The following is an 18,312-nucleotide window of genomic DNA, read 5'->3' as shown; positions in this document are numbered from 1 at the left end:
AAATTACCTGCTTTGGAGCGGGGGATCCAGCAGCTAATGGGCAACAGGCACTGCGGGGGGGTGTTCTCTCCACGGGGACAAGCGGCCAATTAATGGGATTGGGCGCCCGATGAGTTCCACCCTCCGTGTCAGACACGGAGAGCTCCGGGCTGGGGCCCAGCATTGATTCTTTCCTGTTGTATCAAAAGATGAGTTATTTAATATTGCAGAGCTGCCAGAGCCAGGGTACCCGGGGTGCTGGGGGCTCCCGTGGGTGCTCCCACGCCCAGGATGGGGCTGGCCTTGGACAGCCGGGGGGGGGGGGGGGGGGATTAGATGGGAGTTTGTCCAGGAATTTAGAGCAGCACAGAATCCCAGCCTGGTTTGGGTCGGGAGGGACCTTCGAGCCCATCCAGGGCCACCCCTGCCATGGGCAGGGACACCTCCCACTGTCCCAGGCTGCTCCAAGCCCCAATGTCCAGCCTGGCCTTGGGCACTGCCAGGGCTCCAGGGGCAGTGCTGGTGTCGGATTTATCACACCCCAGCCTTGTCCCAAGCCCGTGCTGGCAGAGCAGCGTGGCTCGGAGCTGTCACACTCCCAGGTTTGGTCCATTCCGGGTGGATGCAGCCCTCCGGCGGGGATGACAGATCTCGGGTGCCATCACAGGAACCCCGGGCTGGGCACCGCCCCCAGCCTGGCTCAAAACCTGCCAGAACGACGCCTTTTAACTAAAAACTATTTAATAGGAATTTTGATCAGTTTTCCTCAAGTACAATTACAAATGCAAATGGAGTTTTTGATGTGAAACCAGCGGAAATGCGATGGCTGTGGGCTCGGTAAGCGCCGAGCTTTTGTTCTGCAGCTCATTTCCTCGCCCGGCTCCCAGCAGTGTTATCAAAAAGAGCCATTCCTGGCGGGTTCAGACCCTCCCCAAAGCGCTGCAAATCGCCGCGGGGTCCGGTGCTGCCGCTGCCGGCAGGAGCCCTCCCCGGCTGGGAGCTCCCTCCCGGGGCAGCGCTCCTTATCTCACCCGTGCCCGTATCAGCCCGGTTTAGGGAGATGTAAGGAACCGCCGCAATCCCGGGTAATTATCCCAGCGGGAAGCCTGTTCCCGAGCAGCTCTGCGGGCGGAGGGAGCTGGCTGAGCGACAGCACGGGCCGTGTTTGCCATCACAGCTCTTGGGGCCCGAGGAAACTTTTATTGGGACAGAAGGTGGGATCGCCCTGAGCGAGCCCTGCTGCGCTGCGGCAGAGCTGCGGCCGGGAGCCTGGAAATCAGCGATTTGTGGCAGCATATCGAGATAATTCTCGGGAAGGCCAGTCCTGGAGAGAGGCTGCAGCCGGCAGTGTCTGCTCTGGATTTTGGGAATGTGGCTCTGGGGCTGTGGACAGAATGTGGGGGCTGTAGCCAGGTCTGGGCTGTTGGGTTAAATAAAGAAGGGCGTTTGTTTGGGTGGAAAAGCTCCAAGGCTCCGGTTTTGGAGCAGGATCCTGCCCTCATGGCTCTGTGAGCTGTGTTTTCAGTGCTTCCATGCAGTCTCCTGAGGTCTGGCCCATCCAAGGGCATTGCATGCAAACTCTCACTGAGCATCTGTCTGAGTGTCCAACAGGGTTAAAGCTCTCTCCATGAAGGCTGAAACCATATTTTTGATGTGTCTCCAGCCTGGAAGCACTGGCTGTTCCATCCTGCCGCCTCTCACCGGCCCTGGGGCTGCTCTGGCCAAGGTGAGGGCAGGACCCTCCAGCACTGGGAGCAGAGGGAACACTTCTAACATTAATCACAGAGTCCCAGAAAGGTTTGGGTTGGAAGAGACATCAATGCCCACCTTGTTCTACTCCCTGCCATGGGCAGGGATACCTTCCACTGTCCCAAGCTGCTCCAAGTCCCATCCAACCTGGCCTTGGACACTGCCAGGGATCCAGGGGCAGCCACCCCTCTGTCACAGGCACTGCTGCAGGTTTGCTGCTAAATTCAGTTGTTGTCTTCTCCTGACATGGAAGAGTTTCAGTTAAAGAGCTCAGACAGGCTGGGTTGGCATCATTACTGTGAGCTGGATTGCTGGAATCACAGACTGGTGTGGCTGGAGGGGGCCTTAAAGACCACCCAGTCCCAACACCCTGCCATGGCAGGGAGGGTAAATAGCCTGTGACTGCAGCCATGAGGAGCAGAATCTCCAGCCGGGCTTGGCATCGTATTTCAAAGGAGCTCCACTGTAAGGTGAAATATAAAATAAAAAAGGAAGGGGCAAGCAGTGTGCTCAGCTCCAGCCGTGCTGGGCCAGGGCTGCAGCAGCTCACGAGGTTTCACCCAGCCCAGACTGCAGGACCTTGATTCATGTTCGCATTTCGGGCTGCAGAAGCATCTTTCCGCCTCTGGTTGCAGCCAGAGCCGTGCTGCCGACTGACCCTGGAGCAGAGTCCCTGCAGGGGCACTGGGAAGGGCTCCTCCCTCGCCCCCGTGCTGTGCCCGGCCCCACTGCCCCTTCCAGCCTCCACAGGGGCCTGAGGGGGCTGGATAAAGCATTTTTTGCTTTTTGAAGGTTTCCATCCTGCTCCCCACAGGGTGTGCATCATCCTGCCCCTGCAAGGTACTGGGGACAGAGCTCCGGGCAAGGGATGTGTTTGTGTAGAGCCCCAGGGCAGCTCCTGGGCTTGCCCTGCCCCACAGCCCCTGCTTGCCCTGGGTCTGGTGGCTTTGATTTGGCCCCCGGGGTGGCTGCAGTGGCTCCGGGGCCGGGAGGGTCACAGGGTGGTCACAAGCAGCTGTGTTAAATCACATTTGCTTGATGAAGCTTTTTGAGCAAGTTATTTAATGAGTGATTGTCTTGCTCAGGGGGAAGTGCAGGCGGGCATCTTGTCACAGTGATTTGGTGGCACTGAGGTGTCACAGGGAGCCTGGCCACAGGCTTGTGGCTGAGTCCTCTGCCAGGGTTGTCACGTAGCTCCTCTTCTATAAGCTCAGGGTTTTCATCATACAGAATTATGTTACTCCAACGTTTTACTCTAGGAGTGATTATCTTGCTCGGGGAAATGAAATAAATCCCATATTTAAATGCATACTCTGTGGAGAGACTGTAACCCCTCCAAAGCTAAGCAGCTTGAGGTAAGATGCTCTGTGGGATGTGCCAGTGCAGAACAGGACTGTCCCTTTCTGTCCCCTTCCCTGGCCCACCCCGGTACCTCAGGGCACGGGCAGCCCTGGCAGTGGGGATGGTGACCAGGGCCTGGGCTCATCCCCAGGGCCAAGGCACAGCATTTGGCAGATCTGGCTGCAGTGGGAACTCTCCAGAGATGTACAGAACAGAGGTAAAAGGCACCTTGGAGTGCCTATGCCCAGCGAGGGGGTGTGAAACCATCAGAGAGGGGAACATTTCCAGGTTTGTCAGTCCGGCTTTGGGCTCTGAAACACAGAACAGGGCTCCAAAACCAAGTGGGTGCTACCACCAGTGCTCCAGCTGCATTCCCCGGGACCATGGAGACCCTGAGGATGTCCTGGATGCAAGGAGCACCTTGGTGTCAGTGCCCCCATGGCTTGTGCCCCCCGATGCCTCACTCTGCTGGGTTTGCTGGTGGTCTGCGATACTGACTCACTGATGAGGTGTCTGGAAACTCTCCAAGGGGTCCTGCTCCCCCCAAATCCCTGCCTGAGGGTGAGCCCAAGGAGACCCCTGACAGCTGGGAGTTGGTGGGTCTGCTGTGTGATTAACTTTTAATCCTCTTTGGGAAAATATCCTACAGTAACTGTCTTTGTTCGATTTAATGCTTTCCATCCTCAGAGGAATGTGCTGGGTACCTGTTCATGAGCCATCAGGAGAGGAGCTGCAGCGGGATCGGCAGAAGCTCTTCCCCTGTCACGGGGTGGTGGGTGGCCTCGGCTGGCTGCCAGCTGCCCCCCCAGCGCTCCCACACGCCCCCTCCTCAGCAGGATGGAGGGTGGGCACCGTGGTGTGCCCCCGCTGCAGGGCAGGGGTCAAAGCTCTGCCACCCTGAGCTCAAAGCAGGTTGTGATCCCCCAGCCAGCATTCCCAGTCCCCTCTGCCACTGCTCCTGCTCCACTTCTGGGTGCGTCGGGCAGGTCACTGCAGGAGGGTCCAGCCTGGGAGCTGCTCACACCCCAAGGGGACGGGGCCTGGGCCTGGCAGTGAGTGGGGGGTGGGCAGGAGGAGCTCCGGAGGTGCCCCCTCGTCCCAACCCCTCGGGCAGTCTGGGGCAGATGAAGGAGTGCGGCCCCCCGAACCATTTTTCAGGGCCTGCGCAAGGTGGAAAAGGGACCACGGGTGACCCTGCCCTCACCCACCTGCCCTGCCACACTCGGGCATCCTCTGCTGTGGGGCTGCACCCAGGGACACCCACTGCCTGTCCCTCCCCAGGGCCGCTCTGCTGGTGACAGTGATGGGCGGGGGTCTCCAAACCGCCCTGTCCCTGTCACCCTCCCACCGCTCCCGTGAGCAGCTCCGCAGCCTGGGGGTCCCCTGGGTGCCCAGAGCCAGCGCCACAGGAGAGGTGGCACCGGGCAGTGCCGGGCTCCGACCGCAGCCTCGGCCGCAGCCGGGGATGGGGATGGTTTGCTCTGCTGAGGGACGCTCTGGTTTTGCTCTGAAGCCTTTGCGCTGCGGCTCATTCCGCTGGCGATGCTGGGGGAGCGGGATTAACCCCGGCCCTGCTGCCAGCCGGGGGCTGCGGGCGGCGGCTCCGGGTGCCAAAACACGGGATTAACGTGTTAACTCCCTCACACACCGGGGCACAGCGATTTTCCTCCCCCTCCCCCTTATTTTTTTTTTTCCCTTTCCCCCATAATTAACCCATTTTAACACCGAATTGCTGCCCGCTACAGAAGACCTTGCTGAGCGATGCCGGCAGCGATTTTTGCGGGCGGATCTGCCTGAATCGCCTGCCTTCCCTCCGAGCACAAAGGAGGCCCGTCGTTCGCATCCTTCCCATCCTTCCCATCCTCCCCGCAGGCTCTGGCGGGGAGATCCCGGGGCCGCTGCGGAGCCGCTGCCAGCGCTCGGCGGGCTGCCATGGGTGGGAGGTAGCGCTGCTGCGCCTGGGCGAAGGACACCGATGGATGCTGCCGCTCCTTAGGGACGCGCTGGCGAGGGACGGGGCTCGGCTGTGCCTGCTCAGCACTTCGCGGTCCAGCGGCGCCGGAGCCAGCGCTCGCAGGATGCCCGCAGTGATTTAAAACCAGCGGCCGGGAGCCTGCAGCGAGACAGAGCGGCTGCGGAGCGATCACCATGAAGGAGCGGCGCTCCGGGAGCACCTGACTGGATGGATGCTTCTGGCTGAGCAGCAGCATCGCCGCGGAGAGCCCGGAGTGAGCCCGAAGCCGCTCGCGCGGTTGCCGTGGCAAGTTCGCGTTTCTCTGCCGCCGGCATCGCGGGCACGCAGCGCGGCTCTGCCGGAGCCCCCGGTGCTCGGGGAGTCCCAGGTCGGAGGTTTGCCGGCCGTGCTGGGCAGCTGCAGCCCGTGGGGGGCCGTGGGTCCGCCCGCCACCTGGCCGGGGCACCGCGGGCGCGATGCAAGTGTCCATCGCCTGCACAGACCACAACTTGAAGAGAAATGGTGAAGACAGGCTCATCAGCAAGCAGAACACCACCACCCCGAACGTAGTGAATGCAGCCCGGGCAAAATTTCGAACAGTGGCTATTATCGCTCGCAGTTTGGGGACATTCACCCCGCAGCACCACATTTCATTAAAAGAATCCACCGCAAAGCAAACGGGCATGAAATATAGGTATGGGCACGGTCTCGGTCTTTGTTCCCTTGCAGTGTAATAGCTCTTTACTTTGCCTGCCTGGATGCACCTGGTTTTGCAGAGGAGCTCTCTCCTCAGGTTATTAATAGATTTTTAAACTTGGGCGTAACGGGGAAGCTTTGGGGTGTTTATGTTTTTGCAGGCAAATGTGTTTGTGATTTTATACCAAAATCCCACTTGCTTGGGGAGATTCTATACAACGTCGTGAATCTGTGACAGTGGTGGTAAGATGGTTCCTATTAAGTGTTCAATATAACTAATATTGGTGCTAATGAGTAGAAAAATAAATTAGCAAATCATGCTTGGGGCTGGACAAGGAAAGTTGGTTTGCAGAGTGGAGCAGAGGCGTCTGCCTTGGGTATCAATCCACCGTGGGGGTGGCTCACGGACTTTTCACCTGGTTCACTTGGGGAAGATGAGATCAAAGCCAATTTTAGGCAAATGCAGAAAACAAAATCTCAGGCATTCTTATGGAATGCCTCCTGCCTCTCACAGGGTTTTATTCCTCCTAACCTAGGCAGGAAAAATAAGGAATGGCTGTGAGTTCAGTCCGAAGTGCTCGGTGTGGGCAGCTGATCAGCTTCTCTGTCCTGCCTTCGGCTGCGAGTGAGAAGGATTTGTGTGCCTTTGGTGCTGGCTTTTGCCTGTTCAGGGTGTCCCTTTCAGCCACTAATGGGTGACATTCGGACTGGGAGAAGGGAACAGCCTGGGATCTCTGCACCCCATGCCTGAGGTGGAGCTGCTGCTGGAGGAGGCAGCTGGCACTGGAGGGCTCCTTGGGCAGGCTGGGGGGCGTGGGGCTCCAGGCAGCTTCATCCTGCTGGTTCCCAGCACGTGGGATACCAGCCAGGGCTCCTATGCCACCAGACCTGCCCAGGGGAGCTGCAGGATGCAGTTTTGTGTTAATGCTGGGTTTGGGGTCCTGGGACGGCTGCAAAGCCACTCTGCGTTCAGCAGCCACTCTCGGATCCAGGGGTGCTGCAGCCAGTGCAGGGCGATCCTGCACCTCGGAAAATGTCAATATTAACTCTCCAGGAACTGTGCAGACTGGAGGCACGGTGGATGGGGTGCTCAGATGTAATTTTCTGTGCTTTGTGTGGATGGTTGATAAACGGCAGGGAGGCTTGGCCCGAGTGGAAGCCCGGCCTTTCCAGCTGCTTGTCCCTGTCCTTCAGCCATGACCAACTTTCAGCAGGGACGTTGCACCCTCCTGGCATGGTGCTGGCAGCAGAAGTCCTTCGTGAGCCTGTGGCCAGGGCAGAACTGCTGGTTAATAAATGTCTCCTGGAGCCAGGTCCCAGCCGGACGAGGGGCTGGGGGTGGCATGGCAGGGGCAGTGTCCAGGGGGATCCTGGCACGGGCAGTGTCCAGGGGGATCCCGGGTGCTGCGGTCCGGCCCCAGCCGTGGGGAGGGCGGTGTTTGGGGCGTGGCAGAGGGTCCTGTCCGAAAACAGGACACTCAAAATCAGTGAAACTTGTCCTTTAAGCACCTCCCCAGTGGAGCAGTGGCAGCCAGCAGCTCCTGTGACCCCTGACCCCTCTGGCAGCCCCATCCAAGCCATCGTGCCTCAGTTTCCCTGTAAGCTCATCTGTAGGAGACGAGTCTTTGATGGTGTCTCTGGGAGGCAGGACCTGCTCTCCAGCCATGCTCATGGGGTGTCTCTGGGAGGCAGGACCTGCTCCCCAGCCATGCTCGCTGGCTGCACGGGCACTGTGTGCTAATTGCCCGCAGTTATCCCCCGATTTCCCCGGGCTCCCGGCGGCGCTCTCCCCCAGGGAACCAGCACTCTGGGTAACCGCAATTCCTTGCTCCTGCAGCCTCCACAGTTGGGCCTTTGCGAGTCCTTTCTGCCTTATTCCTGGGTAAGGTTTGGAGAGTGAGGGTGGATTGTCCCAGCGGAGTTCTCACAGCCCCGGCACTCCGTCTGCCCCAGACCTGGGAATTGCACCAGGAATAGCAGCTCGTTGGCGACAAGGCTGAGGTTTTATCTTTATGACTAATCTCTGTTTCTTCTCGCAAATCGTTCCGTATGCAGAGCTGATTTCTCCCCCAAGAGGAGCAGCGCAGGGGAATTGGGAGGAAGAGCTGAGTAACCCTCGGGCTCAGCTGCGACGCTGCTGAGTCGCGATAACCTTTGGGTGGGAAGCGCCTACCAACCAGTGGAGCTGGAATTTCGCCTTCACCTTGGGACTGATTCCTCAGCCCGAGGGCAATCCAAAGCCAAAGGCTTTTCCCAACGGCTGCAACAATAATTCTGTAAAGTCCTCAGCTCCCTCACATTTGAACCTGAAGTCCTTCCCAATTCATTTTCTGCCTGACTTATGTCCTTGATGCTGAGCTCTGCAGCGTGAGCTGCTCCAAAGGCCACGACAGCCACGCTGGCCCTCGATTCACGCTAAAAATACCGAGAGCCGCCCCCCTGCGCCCCCGAGCGCTGCGCCGCCCCCGCGGCAGCGCTGCCCCGCAGCTCCCGCTCCGCTCCCGGGATGCTCCCGACCCCGGGCTGCCTCCCCCGGCTGCCAGGCGCTCCCGATCCGCTGGGATTATGTAAAAGGGAGAGACAGCGACTACGCCTGTGACAGGGGTGGGGGCGGGAGAGGAGCCAGCTCGGGGGCTTTTCACCAAATGACATGTTTCTGGCCCCGCTCCAGCTCAGGGACCGAATTGGAATATGAAAGGCAAAAGTTTACGGGAATAAATGCGTTCGCCGGGAAACAGCTGCAAATACGAGGACTCAGGTGCGTCCCCGCGACGCTCACCTGAGCAAACCTCGGCTCTGCCTTTGCAAAAAGAGCTTTGTGTTTGGCATCTTCCCTGCCGGGCTGTGGCAGGAGCCGGACAGGACTCCCCAGGCATCACCGCCGCTGTCACCGCCGGGCACAGCCTGGCTGCCTCCTCCTGCGGAAGGCGAACGGGCAGAGGACTACTCTCTTTTATCCTTTTAAATGCTCCAGTTCAGTCCCACTGGGGAGCCTGCCCAGATGCTCGGGGAGAATATCTGGGATCACTTCAAGCCTTTCTTTGAAAATGATGTAGTTGCAGCGTTTGGCTTGGAAAATTGCAATCTGCCGCACCGCTGCTGGAAACAAAGGATGTGGCTTTGCTTCCCTGAGATGATGCGCAGCAGGGAGGAGGGACGGCAGCCCGGGTCTCCACCTGCTTTGGACCGTGGAGACGTAACAGCCTGGGTTCTTCTCTCTCCTAATTTGCCGTATCTTCTTTAAAGTTCTTTTCAGTAAAATGGATCCAGCCCTGATCCTGGTGCTGGGGGTGGTTTGGGATGTGGTGCTGCTCCCACAGGGAACAACTTCTCAAAGTGAGACTGGCACCAGCCTTGCTGTTCTCAGACTTAAAATTACATAGTAGGAAGAAGTTTTTACAATGAGGCTGGTGAGGCCCTGGCACAGGGTGCCCAGAGCAGCTGGGGCTGCCCCTGGATCCCTGGCAGTGCCCAAGGCCAGGCTGGACACTGGGGCTTGGAGCAGCCTGGGACAGTGGAAGGTGTCCCTGCCCATGGCAGGGGTGGAATGGGTCTTTAAGGTCCCTTCCAGGCCAAGCCACTGTAGAATTCCCAGATTCTTTGATACCAGCCCCTTTCTATCACAGCTGCAGCAGTGCAAAGCCTTGCCCAGAGCGCCCCAGAGCGTGCTCCCAGGAGGAGGAACTGTGCCCAGGAGCGCCTGGAGCCAGGCTGGGATGGGAGCTGGGCTGGGATGGGAGCTGGGCTGTGCCTGGAGCTGGGCTGGGATGGGAGCTGGGCTGGGATGGGAGCTGGGCTGTGCCAGGCTCCGCCGCTGCGGGGCCGGTTCGGGGCCATCAGCAGTTCAGAAATAGCCCTTTGCCGAGCCCATGCCTGCGCATGGGCAATTTACAGAGCACAGCTATCTATTTGTGCTCATCCATAATTGATGGCGGCAGCTTTGACCATTAACTCCGGCGCGAGCCTCAACAAAAAATTTTATCTGCAAAGGCAAATGGGTGGAGTTCATATTCCACGGGGCCTGGGCAGCGTGAGGAGAGGCCGGGCACCATCCCCCAAGAGGAAACCCATCCTTCCCACCCAAAGGGGTGAGAATCTTCCGTCATTAGAGAAGTGTTGCTAACGTTTGTAAGATAAGAGCTGAAAAACAAGTGAGTAAAGGGGGAAGAAGGGAGGGCAGAAAACAGTTTCCCTCCCTAGCATGGTTTTCAAATCTGGGGCGAGCTGAGCATTTGGGGATGGTGAAGGTACAGGGAGGAATCTGTGGAAGTAAAGTTGCTGACATTGGAATTACGTAAAGGTGATCTGGGCAGATAAACCTTGACAAGTAAAGTTTGCTTTCTTCCTCATCCCCTGGGAAACAGGAGAGATTTAGAGGAGATTTTAGGAAGAAATTGTTCCCTGTGAGGGTGGGGAGGCCCTGGCACAGGGTGCCCAGAGCAGCTGTGGATCCCAAGTGCCCAAGGCCAGGCTGGACACTGGGGCTTGGAGCAGCCTGGGACAGTGGGAGGTGTCCCTGCCATGGCAGGGGTGGCACTGGATGGGCTTTAAGGTCCCTTCCAAACCTGGGATGATTCTATGATTCCATGGAACATCCCTCAGCTGTTCCCCCTCCTGGAGGGGTTCCTGGTGCAGCTGCCAAGCGCTGGCAGAGCAGGAGGAATCTCAGCCTGGGAGGGGCTGGAGCCCTGCAGGGCCCCCGGGTGTGAGCACCATCAGCATCCACCATCCCCGGCGGTTCCTTCCACAGCTTTGAACATGCCCGGGTCACCCACGGGCTGGAAGCAAGGATGATTTTATTAAAACACAAATTCCCTCTGTGGCATCGGGGTATTATTGCCGCTGGAATGGCCCTGCGAGGCACGCGGCGTCCTGGACTCTGTGCCACGGGCTTGGAGGAGGCCAAACCAACCCCAGCCTGATGGGTTGGGAAATGCACCCAGGTCACCTTGGGCTGCAGAATTCCTTTGGGAGTAGGAGTTGAGTCTTGTGCTTGCCAAGGGGTGTAAGTGGAAGCAGGTATTTCTTAGCAGTGTTCCAGGAGCTGTGTCTTCTTTTTCCCCACGTTTCTTTTTCCAAGCATTAACCATAATAACTACCTCACATATTTAGGAAACTGTGGTTTATTTAAGTCTTGCTGCAATTATGAGCAGTTTTAAACTCTCACATGCAAATGGTACAATTATTTTGATATCAAGCTCCATATTGTTTCAGTACTCTCCACATCAGGCTGACTTTTATGGCTCATCGCCTGATCTTCATTTTCTTGCTGCAAATTAAGACTAATCCAGTGAACAGAATGGATTTATGCTGAATTCACAATGCTTTTCCCCCCAGGACAGTAGCTTATAATGGCTACAAAGGAGGCAGGAATAACTCAAAAGGGAAGGAAAAGGAACCAGTTGAGTAAACACAATCTGCTGATTTGTGCTGCTTTCGCATTCCCAGTGGCTCCCCAGGAGTTTGCAGCTCCGAGGTGAGGCCGGGGCCTGGTGGGGTCTGGATTTCTCCCCTCTCATCACACTGCAGTGTTAAACCAGCATTAGGTTTGGACACACATTCATTTTCCAGCTGCACTCCGAATCCAGGGCAGTGCACGGGACCTGGCAGGGCACCCTCCTCCCTGGCTGCCGTCTTCGGTGCAGCCACTGCTGCCTCGGGGCTGGCTCTGTCATCCTCCAGCTCCTTCCAACCTCAGCGATTCCAGGATTCCGTGATAAATGAGGACTTTGCAGGTGCCCGGGCTGGTGTGAGCAGCGGAGATGGATCTCCTCTTCCAGGTGTCGGATAAAGCAAAGTTGGCTTTGCTTTGCAGTACCTGCCCAGCTGCTCTGGCTGCTCCCGGCTCTCCAGCGTGGCTTTGGCGCTGGAGCAGCGCTGCCCAGCCCTGTGCACATGCAGCCCAAGGGGTTTCTCCTGCCCAGCCCCTGGGCCGCCCTGGGGACAGCCCTGCCCGCAGTGCGGGTGGCACTGGGAGCAGCGGGCACGGCTCTGCAGGCGATGCCCCCCTTGTAATCCCGAGGGGGAGCGATGAGATGGGGAGGGCAGGACTGGATTCAAGGACAAGTGGTGCTCCAAGAGCATGACTCTCATGGTGCTCTGCTTAAGCGGAAGCAGAACGATGATATTTTAAGGAGGCTTTTAAATAATGCAGCGGAGCTGTGGGGGCTGAGCCACGGAGCCGCCCACAGCCACCCTGGCCGAGGGGCACGGGGAGGGCAAGGGCACGGAGCAGCCTGGCTGGGTGTCCCTGTCACCCGTGGGTGGGTGTCCCTGTCACACACGGTTGGATGTCCCTGTCACCCGTGGGTGGGTGTCCTGTCACCCGTGGATGACTCTCCCTGTCACCCACGGGTGGCTGTCCCCATCACCACTGCCACTCCCGTGCCCCCAGACCCGTGTGCCCTCTCTGGGCAGTGGCAGTGGGTGGCTGTCCCCTGTGTGGGGCACCTCTCTGGCTGGTGCTGGTGGCTGGAGCACGTCCCTGCCCCACGGCTGCTCAAACTCACCCCGCTCCACCCTCCTCCCAAACCCTTCCCTGCAGCCTGGTATTTTCCATCTCAAGGCTGCCTGACAACTTTAATGCTTAAATGGATGGGAGAGAAGCCGTCATGCAGGAACGCTGTAATTTAATTACTTGGGAAGTGCACAGTTTAAGACATTTAAAATGTATTATTTTAGCCTGGCTGCTTTGGCAAAATCCAATCAGAGTTTTGAGTGTGCTTATTTTTATTTCAGACTAACTCTACAAAACGCCTTCTGCAGAATGTGTTTGTTAAGAAATTAATTGTCTTTGAGGAAAGGAAAATGCTCTGGTGTGAGTGGGTGTGAGCCCAGAGGTCACAGCCAGGGTGACAAGTCTCTGCTGTGGCTCAGGGACTCTCCTCTGTGCCTGGGGCCCGGCGTGTGCCCAACGCTGTGGTGAGGAGGGACATGCCATGGACCTGTCCCCACAGCTGCTGCTCCAGCAGAGCTTCCCTTGCTTTAGTGTTTGGAAAACACCCAGCAAGGCGGGCTCTGGTGGCGTTGGGTGATGGGCGGATGTTGATGTAAGGTCAGTGGAGGGTCTGGATGTAAGGTCTGGGTCTGGGTCTGGATGGTGCGGAGGGGTAGATTTGGGTGCTGTGGCCTGTCCCGTGTCCCGGCCCTGTTCTTCAGGGTGTCCAGGCCATCCTTCCATCCCTCTGCAGGGATCAGCATTTGACTGGAGCCTTGGAAGGGGTTTGCTCCTGAACAAACCCATTTTAGAAGTTCACAGGATCCCAGAATGGTTTGGGTTGGAAGGGACCCTAAAGCCCATCTCATTCCCCCCCTCCTGCTGCTTCCCAGGGAGCCGCTGCCCTGGCAATCCAAGATGTGCTCCTCGAGGATCCAAATGTATAAGAAATTCTCCTCAGAGGGAAGCTGGAGCAGGTTTCTCCTTGGTTTTGGTGACAAGATGCAGGATTGGTGTGAGAGTCTATGCAGGGCCCCCAGCAGCTTAAATCCAGCTGGATGGAGCACACGTGGAGAGCCTCGGGTGCGATAGATGGGATGGTGCCTGTGCACGGGGGAGGAGAGCGGGGCTGGGGCTGTTGGATCTCCTGAGGGAGCTCCTGAGATCACCAGGAGAACGTGCCCTCTACGTAAACAAGCTGCTTTGGAGATATTTTGAGGATGAAGTCATAAAAATTTTATGGCATACCTATATTTTCCTTTTGGCATTGAATTTGCCATAAAAGCCGACACAGAAAAGCAGCTTCAGCTGTGCTGGCTGTGAAACTGCTGCAGCTGCTTCTCGGAGCCGTCAAATCAGCCCACAACGGGCTGGGTTGGAAGGGACCTTAAAGCCCATCCCCTTCCACCCCCTGCCGTGGGAAGGGATAGTTTCCACTATCCCAGGCTGCTCCAAGCCCTGTCCAACCTGGCAATTTCTGCCCGATATCCCATCTATCCCTGCCCTCTGGCAGTGGGAAGCCATTCCCTCTTATCCTGTCACTCCAGGCCCTTGTTCAGCAATACTTAAAATCTTTCAAAAAACGTATTTTCTCTGTCAAAAAGCAGAAGTCCAGCACAGTAATCAAAACATAAATTCCATTTTTTTCCCCAGTGGTTTCCCTACCTCAGGCTGCTTATTTTTATAATAATTCCTGCAAAATGCTGTTACCTGAATGTTGTTGCAAGGATAAATTGCCCCTCCAAAGTGAAGTCTCCCCTTCCTGGGCCATCCCTGCTGTGGGTGCTTCCAGATGTAGATGGGATGGAACTGCCCTGGGCTGTGCTGAGAGCCCAGAGTTATCCTGGGACTGCTCAGATTCCTTCCCCTTCCCCAGCCTCAGGATTGTGTCAGAACCAGCCTCTCTTGCCTGTGGAGAAAGCACCTATTTTCCAGTTCCAGCTTATTCACCCACTTCAGCTCAGTGACCAATACTTTCCAAGGTGGGTCAAGGGGTGGGGAAGGCAAACCCCTTGACAGGCTTTTACTGTTTTTATTTTGCCTCTTTGAGTGTGAGGTGGCACCAAAAGGAGGGAAAATGGCATTTGTAATGCTCAGCCCTGTGGGGTTTGTTGGCTGTGCCCTCTGCACACAGGCACGACTCAGATACTGACTCCAAAGCGTGGGATGTGCGGTCAGTGGGACAGGGGCAGGACGTGTCCCAGGCTGCTGGCTCTGTGTGCATCCCCCAGTAGCACCACGGGGCTGGGGACCGCCGTGGGATGATGGGGGGCTGCGGATCCCGCCGCGCACAGATGGGATGGAGCTCTCCCTGTTCCTTTTATTCCTGGAAATAACTTGACTCCATCAAGTTTTTTTGCACGGATAACGTAATTCCCTCAGACATTTGAAATCCCACACTTTAAAAGCCTGGCTGCAGGATGACAAAGAGTTTTTCTCTGGCTGCCGGGGTCGGACGGTGACGAAGCGCGGCGGGGGCTGCGCTGGGATGGGGCCCTCCAGCAGGAGTTGTTCCCCTGGGAACGCCGCTGCCAGCGCTGCCCCCGCTGCGGTGTCCCCACCTGGTGACCCAGCAGCTGCCACAGCTGTGGCCAAGGGGCTGCCTGGGCAGGTGTGCCCAGCTGGGCGATGGCTCCGTGCCCGGCCGGAGGGGTCAGGGTGGCCACAGGCCCGCGGCCGGCGCGGGCAGGGCCGAGCACCCGTCAGGGCTGCGCTGGGCCAGGCCCATCTCCTCTGCCTTATCTACATTTTAATGCGTCATCTGCAACTTCTGTGGGGATGCAGCCAAGAAAAACGCTGGGGAATTTCAGCTGAGGCGACCACCTACGCAGCCGGTGGCCCTACGAGTACGGGAGAGGAGTTGGGAAGTGAGAAGGGAGCCAGGGAACGGGGGCTGGACACCCTTCAGGCACCTGCTTGTCCCCTGTGCCATCCCTGCCTGGGCTGGCTGCCCCTCCTGCGGCCCAGCTGGGTTGCCACTGCCCAGGAGCCACCTCCTGCCTTCCCCAGCCCATCAGGACTGCCCTGTTTGGCTCTGCAGTTATTCCAGGAGTAGCAGGTTTCTTTCCTATTTTGTATCACTGACCTAATCCTGAATATCACTGCTCTGTGCTGCAGGACCTGCATGGTGAGGACTGTGCACAGGGAGACACCTGGGACTGTGTCATGGACTGGAAGTGTGCCAGGCCAGGCTGGATGGGGCTTGGAGCAGCCTGGCATAGTGGAAGGTGTCCTGCCCATGGCAGGGGCGGAATGGGATAATCTTTAGGGTCCCTTCCAACCCAAACCGTTCTGGGGTTCTATGATCCATCTCCTCCTACCCTGGCACAGCAGGGAAGCAGCGTTGCTCCAGGAGCACCTTCACTGCTACCGAAGCACGTGGTCCAAATCAGACTCTCTTTTATTTCTGTAACAGGTAGGAGATCACAAAGCAGTTTGCCGAGCAGCAAACACGAGCACAGTCACACAGCGCAGGTGTCAGATTGAATGCCAGAGCAAAGCGAAGGATGCACGTGCTCAAGCAAGGGAAGAAATCTGTGTTTTCAGCTTGCACAAGTTGGGCCACCTACGCTGGTCCAGCTGCTGCAGCTTGGCATGGTTATCTGTGCTTGTCATCAGTTGAGAATAGAGGTAAAAAATTCCTGAGAGTTGATGCTTTGCGTAAATACCTGAACTTCATCGGGAAGCACTTGGACAATGCTCTCAGGGAGGCACAGGGTGGGACTGCTGGGGTGCCTGTGCAGGGCCAGGAGCTGGTCTGGATGATCCTTGGGAGGCCCTTCCAGCTCAGGACGTTCTGTGATTCTGACTCTCTGTCTTTGCTGCAGGTTTATGGTCTGAACCTGTCTTGACTTCTGTCCCCACACGGAGCCTTTGCTGAGACATGCTGCCTTGGTCTGAGCACCAAAGGTCCCAGGGCCATGGGCTGCTGTGGGGACGAGGTGACACTGTGGGGATGAGGTGACACTGTGGGCACGAGGTGACACTGTGGGGATGAGGTGATGCTGTGAGGATGAAGTGACGCTCTGGGGATGAGGTGACGCTGTGGGGATGAGGTGACACTGTGGGGATGAGGTGACACTGTGAGGATGAGGTGACACTGTGAGGATGAGGTGATGCTGTGAGGATGAAGTGATGCTCTGGGGATGAGGTGACGCTGTGGGGATGAGGTGATACTGTGGGGATGAGGTGACGCTGTGGGGATGAGGTGATACTGTGGGCACATCTCAGCTGGGCCGTTTCTCATGGATGGTAGGGAGCAGTTTGGGTTGTATTAGGGTGAAACAGGTTCCATTTAGAAACAGGGAGTATTTCTGAGGGACAAGCAGGAAGGTGGGTTGTGCCAGGGCAAGGAAAGCTGCTCAGCAGGGTTTGGTCAAACCCACCCTTTTTATTTCCATTAGTGAAGGTTTTAACCCCGTCCTCACTAAACCATTTCTCCCCAGCAGTGACCACTTTCTGTGGCATCCCCCCAAGCACTGGAGTGCTGTGATTTGTCCCTGCCCGAGGTGCTGCGGGTGTCCCAGGGCACTCAGACCCCCCTCACCCCGCATCCGTGCGGTGCAGAAGGGTTTGAAGTCCCTGAACCAGCCCAAAGCTGCGGCTCTGCTCGCTGCAATCACCGCGGCTGCGGGCGGTAATTTAGTGCGAACTGCTGTGCGTGCTGGGAAGCGTTTTGTTCCCAAAATGAGAGACAGAAAGCATTATTTGCCTCTCCTGCCACCCACGGCACTCAGAGACACTCTCCTGCCACCGGAGCCTGGCCCAGGGACAGCTCCTGGTTGCCCGAGCTGCGCTGGGCTCGCGGAGCCGAGGGAGACAAACGGAGCCCAGCCCTGGGAGCAGGAAACCACCCAAGTTAATGAAAGGCGAGAATTAGCACCTCCATCGGGCGAGCCTGAGCCCCATGAATCGTGACAAATGGATGTGCTGGAGGTGTCAGGACGAGCTGAGAGCTTAGCATCTTCCGGGACGTGCAGGGGGCTCGTAAAAAACAGGGAGAGCAACTTTTTAACGCAGGCATGTAGTGATAGGGCACGGGGGAACAGTTTTAAGCAAAAAGAGGAGAGATTTAGATTAGATGTTAGGAAGAAATTCTTTACTCAGAGGGTGGTGAAGCCCTGGCAGGCTGTCCAGAGAAGCTGGAAGTGTCCAAGGCCAGGTTGGATGGGGCTTGGAGGAACCTGGGGTAGTGGCAGGTGTCCCTGCCCATGGGAGGGGGTGGGACTGGATGGGCTTTAATGTCCCTCCAACCCAAACCCTTCTGGGATTCAGGGATTCTGTTATTTTCCCCTGCAGGAGGCAGGAATGGGGTTGGGGCCAAGGCCAAGCCAGGTGTCACGGTCCCTACTCCACAGGTGGCAGGTGAGGGCCATCGGATGAGCTTCAGCGGGAGAGGGAGATGGGGAGGGTCTCTGCTTTCATCAGGATTTTGGTGTCTCTTGAAACAGCCTCTTTTTTTTCAGGGAATAAATTACATATTTTATTCATTTTCTGCACAGAAAGGAGCGGTTCTGGAGCCCTGATGGGGATGTTTCTAAGCAACGTTGTTTTCCCACCACCAGTGTCAGGAGCAGTGACTTTTTTACTTTTTTTTTTTCATATTTTTGTAGCAATAAGACAAACTCTCTGCAGTTTATAACAGGAAACCCGTGCCATGATCTCCTCGGTTTGGCTGTGTCCCCCACCTCTGAGGGGGTGTGTGGGGGGTCCCCTGGGGGTCACCTACCCCAGGCTGCTGCGCTGGGACCGTCCCCGCGGGTTTGTATTTTGGTAGAGTTTGGCTGCCGTGGGCACAACCAGGGACACAGGGCAATGAAACCAGGCTTGGAACAAGCCAAAAGCAGCTTTATCTGAATTCTGTGGAGCTCTCCCAAGCCTGGTGATTCTTCTGTGGGTGTGGACTCGAAAATGTTTTAGTCATTGTATGTGTTATTGCAGAGATTTTATTTAAAACTTCTGTTTTTCCATGGGGAAAAAAAAAAACCTCTCTCTCCTTGTCTGTCTCATTTCTGATAGACAGAGAGATGGATGGGTGAATAAAGAATGGATGGGGAGATGGATGGATGGATAGATGGATTAATAGATAGATAGGCAGATAGAAGGGTGGGTGGATGGATGGATGGATGGATGGATGGATGGATGGATGGATGGATGG

At 57.0% G+C, this 18,312-nt stretch overlaps 1 protein-coding gene across 4 annotated transcripts in view; it reads left to right on the top strand.

Annotated features, from left to right (window-relative positions):
- The window catches only part of KCNAB1 (potassium voltage-gated channel subfamily A regulatory beta subunit 1), a 60,061-nt gene that overhangs the window by 10,944 nt on the left and 30,805 nt on the right, over nt 1-18,312 (top strand). The window contains exon 1 of one of the 4 annotated variants that reach the window (XM_042042208.1): nt 4,477-5,717. The exons of 2 other annotated variants lie outside the window; for them this stretch is intronic. In XM_042042208.1, coding sequence (XP_041898142.1) covers nt 5,500-5,717 — 218 coding nt within the window. In that variant the 5' untranslated portion in view covers nt 4,477-5,499. Of the gene's footprint in view, nt 1-4,476; nt 5,718-8,349; nt 8,478-18,312 lie in introns of those variants that run through there. One more of the 4 variants, XM_042042209.1, reaches the window with a different exon arrangement.

Source organism: Corvus kubaryi, unplaced genomic scaffold (genome assembly GCF_017639235.1).
Source record: "Corvus kubaryi isolate FWS band 111438036 unplaced genomic scaffold, C.kubaryi_AGA036_p1.0 37397, whole genome shotgun sequence".
NCBI lineage: Eukaryota > Metazoa > Chordata > Aves > Passeriformes > Corvidae > Corvus > Corvus kubaryi.
Note: the sequence above shows the minus strand (reverse complement) of the source record. Positions and strands in the feature narration are given on the sequence as shown.